At 45.8% G+C, this 10,856-nt stretch overlaps 1 protein-coding gene across 1 annotated transcript in view; it reads right to left on the minus strand.

The window, feature by feature from the left end:
• The window catches only part of Hsdl1 (hydroxysteroid dehydrogenase like 1), a 10,165-nt gene extending 2,015 nt beyond the window's left edge, over positions 1–8,150 (minus strand). The window contains exons 1-4 of the mRNA XM_010618359.3: positions 8,028–8,150; positions 5,084–5,309; positions 3,676–4,121; positions 3,247–3,474 (exon numbers count right to left, since the gene is read on the minus strand). Coding sequence (XP_010616661.1) covers positions 3,247–3,474; positions 3,676–4,121; positions 5,084–5,303 — 894 coding nt within the window. The 5' untranslated portion in view covers positions 5,304–5,309; positions 8,028–8,150. The remainder of the gene's footprint in view (positions 1–3,246; positions 3,475–3,675; positions 4,122–5,083; positions 5,310–8,027) is intronic.
• Positions 8,151–10,856: the final 2,706 nt, after the last annotated feature.

The raw sequence follows: 10,856 nt of genomic DNA on the forward strand, positions 1-10,856 counted from the left end.
GAGACAGAGTCTCACTATGTAGTGAGCCTGACCTGGAACTCACTATGTAGCTCAGGCTGGTCTCAAACTCACAGCGATCCTCCTGCCTCAGCCTCCCAAGTGCTGGGATTACAGGCGTGCGCCACCACGCCTGGCTCACTCCATTCTTGACCACTATGTATTTGAGAAACAGCATCAAGGTGTATTTCTCAGGTCTAGGGGGAGCTGCAGTGAGGACTCAATGGTGCACCATCTCTGACTGGCTCCTGGAGGGGCTGGCACCCTGGGCAGCAGAGTGGAGGAGCCATTGGAAGGATAGAGACCTTGATTCTCTAAATAAACGTAAGTGGCCGATTCACTGATTCTTTAGCTGACAAAGGTTACCAAGAAGGAATGCCAAGCTCTGTGTACAGGGAACTGAGGCAGAGAGCAGCAAAATGGAGGAAGTGACAACGTGCAGGGGCTGGTAGGTGGGCTGTAGAAGGTTTGCTCTGCAACAGGGTCCTGACCAGTCTGTCAGGCTTAAGAAAGTACCACTCCTCTGCAGTCACACCCAACCTTATCTCCGGAGGGGTGGAAGCCCCTGGAGTGACACTGTTCAGAAAGACTTGGGGGCCCTGAGAGAGGGAAGTCAGGAGTCAGTGTGCACGTTCAGCTCTTCAGAAATTTACATTAAGATACATACAGATGTCTTCCTTCCCCAGAGACTGAGACAGGTGGGGCTTAAAGACCTAAGGATGAAATGGGAAGGGAAAAAGCCTAAGTAATATAAACTAGAAGCTGGGTGTGGTGACACATGTCTGTAATCCCAGCACTCAGGGTGAGACAGGAGGATCCCCGAGTTTTAAGGCCAGCCTGGACAACACAGTGAGTTCAAGGCCAGCATAAACTACATAGCAAGACCCTATCTCAAAAAACCAAAATAAGCAATAACAGAAACTAGGGCCCTCGAGCTGGAGTTACCTCGGAGGCTGAAGCAGAGCTTCCCCGAGTGATGCGATCAGCACTGCCCTTCCCAGCTGAGGAACCACTGCACTCTCCACCTGACTCCCCTGCACCCTTGCCCCCAAACCAGCCCCTGCTGTGCCTCCTTCCTGCGCCTTTCCCTGCAATGCTGGAGACCCTGAGGCTCACACTAGATGCTCTTCTGCCCACATGCTCTGGCAGGTGATGTCACCCACCTCACAGCCGTCACACGGCCAAATGTTCCTCACCTGCACACCCCTGTGTCTCCCACACACACCAGTCACCTGCGCTCCCATCTGCAGCTGCCACCTCCTCTTGTTTGCAATCTTCCCCCAGGATTTTCAAAGCCAGCTTAGGCTAGTTCTCCCCATCCCTCATTTCCTCCTCCAGGGCTACCCGTCAGAGCCATGGCACCACTGATTTTCTGAAGTATAAACCTTTCTTCAACCCTTCACAGTCATCTGAGGTGGTACCTCGTCATCTTCGCAGCTTTATGTGGGAATGTGGGTGCAATGTGAATTGCTACTGCAGATTTCCAACAAGCTGAAAAGACACATTTACTGCTGACTCCCTCCTCTCCTCAACTAATACTAAAATCAGCACTGCGTTCTTATTTCATTCACAATATAGAAGACAAACTGGGAAAAGCAGCACCACATAAAACTTCATTACATTTGTGTGACATATCAAATTTCTTTTTCATATACTAAAGACTGATAGAGGACAAAATCTTGATAAAGTTTAGATCTTTGTCCCCTGGGTGAATTGCATTTACAAGAAACCATAACTATAAAATGTAAGTCACAGTAGTAAAAGCTACCAGAGATATTACATCTCCAATAATACAGTGATCAATGCAGCTAATCTTTGTTGTAATATTTAAAACAAAATAGTGTTTGAGTAACAATTTGAGTAAAGTAAAAATGAAATTTAAAAAACAAAGCTTTTCTAAACTTGGTGGCACATGCCTATAATTCCAGTACTCTGGAGGCTGAAGCAGGAGGATCACTGTTGAGTTAAGAGGCCAGCCTGGACTACATACTGAGACCACATCTCAAAAGAAAAACAAGCAAACAAATAAATTTTAAAAAAGGAAAAGTATGATTTAGCTCAGTGGTGCCGCTGCCTTGCCTTGCAAGCTCAAGGACCCAAATTCAACTCCCGGTACCAAAAAAAAAAAAGAAAAAAGGAAAAGTATAATAGCTCTGCATAAAAAGCTGCTCTAGGAATTACATTAGCTTCACAGAATTTGACAGAAAAGCAAGTCCTTAAGAAATGAGAAAAAAGTTTAACTGTGATTAAAAGCAATTAGGGACTTGAAAACAATCACCTTAAATAAACTTTTTTATTAAAGAAAATCTTTAGCTAAATCTCTTGATAAACTAAAAATTAACTGTTGATTTGCTTGTATGTTTATTTTGTAGTGGTAAATTTAATAATATATCAACAGTCTCAAAAATATTTGGTAATTTTAAAAACTCCAAGTATTAAAGAAAAAAATATCTAAATGGGCACATCTACTTCTTAGGTAAAAAAACAAAAATTTATTATTACAAATAAAATTTAACATTATTCATTACAAGGTCTCTCCCTAATACTCAGAACCACAATTTTAAATACGTAACAAAATTAAAATATTAAAAGACCCAAATCTTTGTCGGATCTGAAAAAAAATTTTTTTTAATCCTATGCTTCTTGAGCAAATGAGTTCAAGTATATTCCGACATGTCTGATCTAGTCTACGCTTGTACTTTTTTTTGGATTAAACTTTACCACAGAGGCACCCCTTCAAACCTTACTAGCATCTCTACTTTGGAACTGTCATAGAAATTTTTAGTATTTTTACATTCCCACTATCCATTTATATTAAAACAAGGTACTTTATCTTTCAGGTGTCCTACGGATTGAACATTGCTATTACAACAAATAGAATGTTAATAGAATTGCAGATCTTAACTGAAATCAGTAAGAGCATGAGGTTTTAAAAAGCTCAGTTCAAATGAAAAGATGGGAAAAAAGTGTTTGTAGATGGGGAGGGGAGGAGGGGGTGAAGGGAGGGCAGGGGTTAGGGGGAAAAAATGAGAAGCAAGACTTGTCATGTAGAGGTACAAGATCCCAACAATGAATGTAACTGTACTCTATCCCTAAATGTACCAATAAACTCAATTAGAGCTGAAAAAAAAAGCTCAGTTCACAGTTCTCCTCTTCCCATGTCAGGCTTCACAGGCTCCTATGTACCACTTGGAAAGCACTAGAACGCATTAACCCAACCCCAAGACCTGCTAGAGCGCTGCCTGCTACCTGAATGGAGTGGGACCAATATCCTGTGGTCCTTTTGGAAATTCCGAGGGTAGACACAGCGTGATGTGCGTATACTCTTGGCGAAGGCACCAACCATGAGCATCTGTGCAGAAAGCTTCGAGGAGCAGTCGTGCTGGTAGCGACACAGAACGGGATTAGACTCTGCACAAAGATTCCTTTAGACGCATACTCGTACTGCAGTGCTCTGCTGAAGTGGTCTAAGTAAGCCTGTTAAAGCAGAGGGGAGGAGAAGGCCTTCAATTCAGAATCTGAGGGAAATGTCAGGAGTAAAAGAAACTTGCTTATCACCATTTCAGGAAAAAAATACAGTGCAAGTCAACTCAAGTTGCTGACAACAAATTGGACCTAACGACTGTATTAAATGTTCTACTGCATGAAGGTTCCACTTTTCAGCAAGGAAAGCCTGACCTTGGAAGCAGAAAATGCAGCCAGCTGGGGAGTGGGTTTGCAGCAGGAGCCAGAAGAGATGGTGACAATGGCACCTTTCTTCCTCTCCACCATGCCGGGTAACACCATGTGGACCATCAGACTAGCGGCAGCGATGTTCACGTTTATGATGTCCCAGAGCTTGTCCTCGGAGACCTGCGTGAAATACTGGGGGTAGGGGTAAGACACGCCCACATTGTTCACCAAGATGCCAACGTCTCTGTCTTTCAGAGCTTCCTGAATCGGATCGTAGATCTCACGGCCTCTGCTGAAGTCTGCAACTATAACATCAGTTTCCACTCTGTAGGTGTCGGCGAGGTCCTTAGCCACGTTCTGTAACTTCTCTTCATCCTGACTCATCAGAATAACATTGAGACCTCGGCTTGCTAGCTCTTCAGCGTAGGCTTTTCCAATCCCCTCGGTCGCACCTAGGATGATAGCCAGGAAACATGAGCATGCTTGGTGCATGATGTTCTTGAAAATGAGACTGAACTACCACTGGGTTTAACCAGAAAAAATGACACTAGAAAGAGTAAGCTCTATAATGATCAGTCAGAGACAATGGTTAATAATGCTGCGTGCTAAAGCCTCTCCCACATCCCCTAACTGACAAGGCGTCATTTTACATGCACCAAGTGGATGAGAGACACAGTAGGAATTTGTTTCCAAACTTCCACCTGGCTAGCATGGGTGCCAGAAGTGCCATTCTGGGACACAATGATAAATTAAAATGAAATTCCAAATAGGTGAAGCATTTCTGAAAGTGGGGATAGTTTCTATGGATCATTTCAAAACAGCAAAAAAGGAGAGGAAAGAGGCTGAGACAGGAGGGTCTCAAGTTCAAGCTCAGCCTGGGAAATTTAGTGTCTTGGTGAGACCTATCTCAAAATAAAAAATAAAAATAGCTGGGAATGTAACTTCGTACCAAGGTCCTGTTCAATCCTCAGTACTACCAAAAAATAAATATAATGAAAGGGAAAGCAAAAGTGAGAGGTAGGGAAGTCGGTGTAGAGCAGGCCTGGGATTAGGAGAGAAAAGAATAAAAAGACAAATCATGAGACAAGTTCTTCCTGCGATGAGACAAGTAAGAACATGTGAATGTAATCATAACAAGAATCATGATATTTTTCAGTGTCATATTCCCATGAAAACAGCACATTCAATTCAATAGCTCCTCGATTAAAGAATCCAACTTAAAATACAACCTAAACAGGGCCAGGGATTTAGCTCAGTGGTTTCCCTGCCTGCCTTGCAAGCACAAGGACCCGAGTTCAATCCCCAGTACCAGAAAAAAAAAAAAAAAAAAAAAAAAAAAAAAAAAAAAAAAAAAAAAAAAAAAAAAAAAAAAAAAAAAAACTAAACAGAAGAATGTGACTTTGAACTGCATTACCACTGACGATGGCCCATCTTCCATACTGCTTGATCAGGTCTGCCCTGCTCCCCAGACGTGGGATAAAATGCAGTCTGATCAGGCTGTAGAAGTCGCAGACGACAGTGATGCTTTTTCTGGCCGTGTACCAGGCTCCCACCAAAGCCAGAGCTTCCATATAGCAATTGCAAGACCTGGCAATTTCCCTGTACAATAGGTAGAAGCTGTCAACAGCAGCCATGGCAACCTGCAGGGAGAGGAAGAGAGAGATTCTCCATTGAATAGGCATTGTCACCCGAGTGAAACAGACACTCGAGATCAGATCCTGACAGTTCTGTATTTAAACAACAGGAACCTCCCCAAAGCACGTGGCTGTGGACACAGTCACTTTGCAGCCTCATTACTTAGCACCAGTAGTTTATAAAGTTCTTTCCTTTCAAGGAGATTAACCAACATAATTGCTAAAACTCTGATGCCAAACTAGTGTTTTGGATACAGAGACAAACACGGTATGCTCCTGTCCTTGATAAAGCTCCTACTCTAGTGAAAAGAAGCATACTTTTTAACACCTCCATCTCTCCGCTTTATTTACAGTCAGTGAGAGGACCTGCTACCCACGAGAAGGGCGGACAAAGGGGCAGTACCAGGACACACCCTTGGCCTCCAGCAGCTTGTAATCTCCTAGGAACAAAACTAAGCTTTCAGAAACTTTACCATAAACAAATGTATAACCCAAAAAGGGAGTACCTCCCAAACTTGAAAAAAATTATTTCCTACCTAGCAGTATCTTACTAACTTGATTCATACTCCATTTTCTTTGCCTGGCCCCTCAGGTTTGAGTTAAGACAAGTCCAAGAGAACTCTCGGCAGCATCCACAAGGCAGGTACTGCCCAACACTGACAATGCCCTGTGTACTGTGAAAGGTGCTAAGATTCAAAGAGAAGTAAATCACTTTGCCTCTGGGAAGAGAAACTCAATGAGAGGAATGAAAACAGCATTTGAGAGACTGACCAAGGCCAGTCGGCCGGGCACAGGGGTCCTGCAGTGTGACTAACAAAGGCGAACTTCATCCTCAACAGAACAGAGGGCCACTGAGGGCTAATCCAGTCTGCCTTACCTGTGCAGGACAAAACACCAATGGCCAGAATACACTAGAATTAAATCACAAGTGAACTAAATTATAGGAGCTCAGACACATACAAAAAGAGTACAGTTTGTATCATATGCTAAAAAATTAATTTTAAGCAAAAAAAAGAAATATAAAACTTCTGGGAGTGGCTCATCTTAAAGAAATCTCATTAAGCCGAAGAAAAAAAAGTCCTGAAAGTAAGAAAATACTCAACAGTAGCAGCAGAACTTGGGATAAGCCTAAGGAAGAATAAGTGAATTCCTCTGCACTTCACTGCAATATAATTTGATCTCCACCAAGTCTTACAGAGTAAAAAGTGAACTGAGCAGAGAAAACTAATGACCATACATGACACCATAAAGTTATGAAAAAGCTGTTGAATAAATATGAATATGCAGCCCAAGTTACAAAGCAATGAAAGAAACACGACAGAAAATTGAGTAAGTGGACAGGCAGTAGGTCTCCTAAATGCCCAGGTAAGGACATAACCTCACCAGCAGTTAAGTTTCACATCACTACCACAGTATTAATTAAACCAATGTGACATTTAAGTTTAAAAAAAACGTTTTTCTCAAATAAAAAATCGGGCCACTTTATTTCTTATAGGCAAAACGCTGTACACTGGGGCTCTGTTCACCACCTTCAATAGAAAAGCTAAAATGGACCAGGAAGAGAAAACATTATAAATTTTAGTGAACACAAACCAAATATTTACTGAGAGCAATTCAAATGCACACCGCTTTGGGGTAATTTTTCGTCGCGGACCAGACTAGCCAAGGAGTGAGGTTTCGGCTCATATCTGGATGTCCCCAAGCCCCAGAATGCAGCAGGGGGAAGGTGACCGGACTGCCCGCTGTGAGGAGGCGGGGTCTGGTGGGAGGTGGGGACCCTGGCCTGGAGGTTCCTCAACTTCAGTCCCCTCCACAGCCTGAGCAGCTCTCCTCCAGTCTGGCTCCTGCCCTGCCTTCCTGCCTTGGGGCCAGATGACCGCGGGACTGTGGACTGTGACTGAGCCAAAATAAACCTCTCCTCCTCTAAACTGTGGGTGTGACTGTTGTGTCCCAGCAAAGAGGGAAGTAACTCAGATAAGGAAGTTTGAATGAAAGATGTCTTTTTTTCTGACCAGTGTTCTGTACAACGGCAAGCAATGCCCCTTGCTCCCAAATCCTCTGAAGTACATGCAGTTAGGATCTCCTGTCTCAAAAATGTCCCTCCTTCTACGCTGTTCCTCTCCAAGCCTCCTGATGCAAACAAGAGAGATGGTCGAGCATTCGCACAGTGCCTTGTTCTGCTGTCCCAGCACATCACGTCCCTGCCCATGCTGCCACTGGCCAGAGATGACAATGACCAGGGGCTGCATCAGAATATTCACACTGGCTGCAGTGCCTCAGAAGTCATGATTATTACAGTATCCGCCCTCAAAATGATCAAGACATTGACATAATCTTGTTCAAGTGTTTGTGCACATTCGGTCTTCACTAAATACTGCACCATACACACAAAAGAAATTCTCTGTATGCACTAAGGCTCCTCAAAACAAAATGTAACAAAATTAGAAATAAACCTATGACTGATAAATACCTAGACATGTGGAATAATACATCTGTTGCTCTAATGACACCTGGACTTTTACCTACGATGCTAGAAATCGTTTTCAATGAAAAATGAACAACACCCATCATGTGCTGTTGCCCACGCAGTGCTTGTACTAAAGCTCCAAGGAGGGGAGGGCTCAGGCCTCCCGGTCCCTGCACTGGGGCTGGGGAATGGGAACTTCTGCCCCTCGGGCCCAACTTTTTTAAGAACTTGTAAAATGAATCTCGAGGGAAAAGCACCTGAACTCAGGGGGTCCTCTGCTCTGGTTGCTCCCACTTTTAGTCTTCTCTTACCCTCCCTCTGCCAGCTCTGGGTCTTCAGCAATTTGCAGCTTTGTCCTCCTCCTAAGGTCAAGCTATGAAAAAAGCCACGATTAACAGATTCTTTTCATCTTGCAGTTCTGCTAGAAATACCTTATACATTTTGTTGTTGTTGTTGTTGTTTGGTATGGGGGAATCAAACTCAGGACCTTTCACTTGCAAGGCAGGCAGCAAACCACTGAGCTAAATCCCTGGTCCTTAGAAATACCTTATATGAAACTAAGATTCAAGTTTGCAAAATTAACAAAACCCAAATTCTCAGGCTAAAAGTAGGAGTATTGATGAAAGTATCGATGAAGCACACAGTGCCCTCATCTCAGAATGCAGAGGCGTGAGGACCGGCCCAAGGTCAGTCCACCAGCCTTCAAGGCTCAGTGGAAGAGCGCTCTCCCCGCCCTGCACTTTAGGGACAGCTCATCAAATGGGACACAGATCCATCCAAATTAGCTTGCAGACAGATACCGATCTGTAAGGACAGCAGGGTCCCTCCAGGAAACAGCTTGGGCAGCCGGCCAGCATCTGAGGAAGGGCACATCTGGTGCCACCCGTGCCACCCATCTCTCCGTCTGCCTGGGTTTTCGTCAGGGCCACCTTCTGTCTCTCTCGGCATACCACCTTCCTGGACTCCACCTGAACCTCCACATGGAAGCAGCCACCTTGGCACCTCTGCTCCACATTCCTGGCAGATTCTGGCTGCCCACCTGAGCTCAGGTATCCACAAGTATCTGATCTGTTGGGAAGGCTGGCAGGGAGAAAGGGTGCAGTGATATTTGGGGCAGCCCTGCGCTCTGAAAGGGCCAGGGCTTTATGGAGGAAACAGAAGCACCTGTGTGCACAGTGGCCCTCGCCCCCACCACACAGCTGCGTCAATACTACCTCCAGCAGGCTAAGCTCCTCCAGGCGAGAGGCCAACCCGTCTCCATCCACAAGCCCCGGTTCTGAGAAGAGCTCAATGAGTTTGCTGAGTGACATGGCTGACCAAGGCTCTTGCTATAGCTCTCAGGCTGAGCCTTTTCCTGCCCTGGCCCCCATGGCAGCAACCACCTTGGTCCCCAGCTTAGGATCCAACTACTCAAATCCCGCAGACCTTTTTACAGAAAGAGAAACTGCATGCATAATCCACCAGGGAACCTCCTGCTCAGGCCTCCCAGAACAGAGGCACCTACCTTATTGGCAAGGGGACTTGGGCCCACCTCAGCCAGCTTCCCAGATGTCCCACTGGCGAGCCTCTCACTCGTTACCACCACAAAATGTTAACATGCAGCTCCACCATGCAAATGCCCTCGATGTGCCGTCCTAAGTCAGAATCAGGAGGGCTGATATATTCAGAGTCTGGTCCACAGCCTTACAGTACAAAAGCCCAAACCCCCGGAAGGCTGATGGTCAACACCAACCTGCTTAGGAATACAGATCAACATGAGAGAGGCTTGCAGTATGAGTCTGCGGAGGACCTCACAGGATGGAGAAAGCCCACACGGAGCACTAAACTACCTGAACAGCATAAAAGAAGACAACTAAGTGTCAGAGACAGAGCACCATGGTGAACAAACCAGGATTCGAGAATGTTAGTGCACAGGGAACTCAGCAGAACAAGCTGAGCAAGTGCAATGCAGGGTAGCAGAGGCACCGCTGGAGGGTAGGGCCCTGACACATGAGTAAGACTTGCCCTGAAGGAGGGAAAGGCTGTTAAACCCGGGCCTCCAAAAAGACACAGCACTGCTGCAGGCTGCCCGTGGCCTGAGGAAAGCCCAACGGTGTGCGCGGCATGGCGCATGCACAGCAGAGTAGGGCTGGGGAGGCCGGGCAAGGCCGGGCTGTGGACGCCCTCAAGCCAAATGGAAGCGCCTGGAATAACTCCCTGGGCACTGAAGGAGGGCACCAGTGTGGCTGGTTCTCAAAGGTAACCAGCAGCAGGGAGGTGGGAGGGGAAGGTCCTGAGCTGCTGCAGCTGGGCTGGGGGCTGCACCAGAGCCCAAGGCTCTGCTGCCCTCTCCCCTCCCGGTGTGTTCCACACCTGTGGTCAGACCCCCAGGGACCATGAATGGGCAGTAACAGGAAACTACCGACTCATTTCATCCTCCCAGTCCTTTCCCTGCCCTCACGCACAGGGAGGAAAATGTCTAAAGAAAGCAGAAATCTGCACTTTCCCCAAAGCCATTAAATTCCAAAATTTTATGGTCTTTCACTAAAAGTTTCATCAGCATTTATCACACCGTTAAGTGAGAAGCCTACCAAAGTACACACATACCAAGCTGGACTCATTTTTCTGTGAACTGAGGCCTTGATGCTCCCGTCCTCCGCTCCCCAAGTCCATGGGTCGGACCCTTACTCCAAGGGGAGGCGACCACGTCACAAGGGCTCTGCCCTGTGTACGGAAAAGCCCAGAAGGCGTCATCTAGGAAGAACAGGCTCTCGCCAGACACCAGGTCTGCCAGTGCCCTCATCTTGAATTTCTTCAACAATGAGAAGCAAAAATGTTGTTTACAGGCCACCCAATTTAGTGTACTGTAGAGAAACTCAACAATACTAATGCACAGTAAAATCCTGATTCTGTATAATCTACTTGTAAAGTTATTATAAAGCTTTGTTTTCTTGAAAAGTAGCTGGGTAGCTGGGCATGGTGGCGCACGCCTGTAATCCCAGCACTTGGGAGGCTGAGGCAGGAGGATTGCAGTGAGTTCGAGACCTGCCTGGGCTACATAGTGAGTTCCAGGTCAGTCTTAACTACATAGTGAGACCCTGTCTCAA

The sequence above is a fragment of the Fukomys damarensis genome, unplaced genomic scaffold (assembly GCF_012274545.1).
Source record: "Fukomys damarensis isolate Sample0158 unplaced genomic scaffold, DMR_v1.0_HiC HiC_scaffold_32, whole genome shotgun sequence".
Lineage (NCBI taxonomy): Eukaryota > Metazoa > Chordata > Mammalia > Rodentia > Bathyergidae > Fukomys > Fukomys damarensis.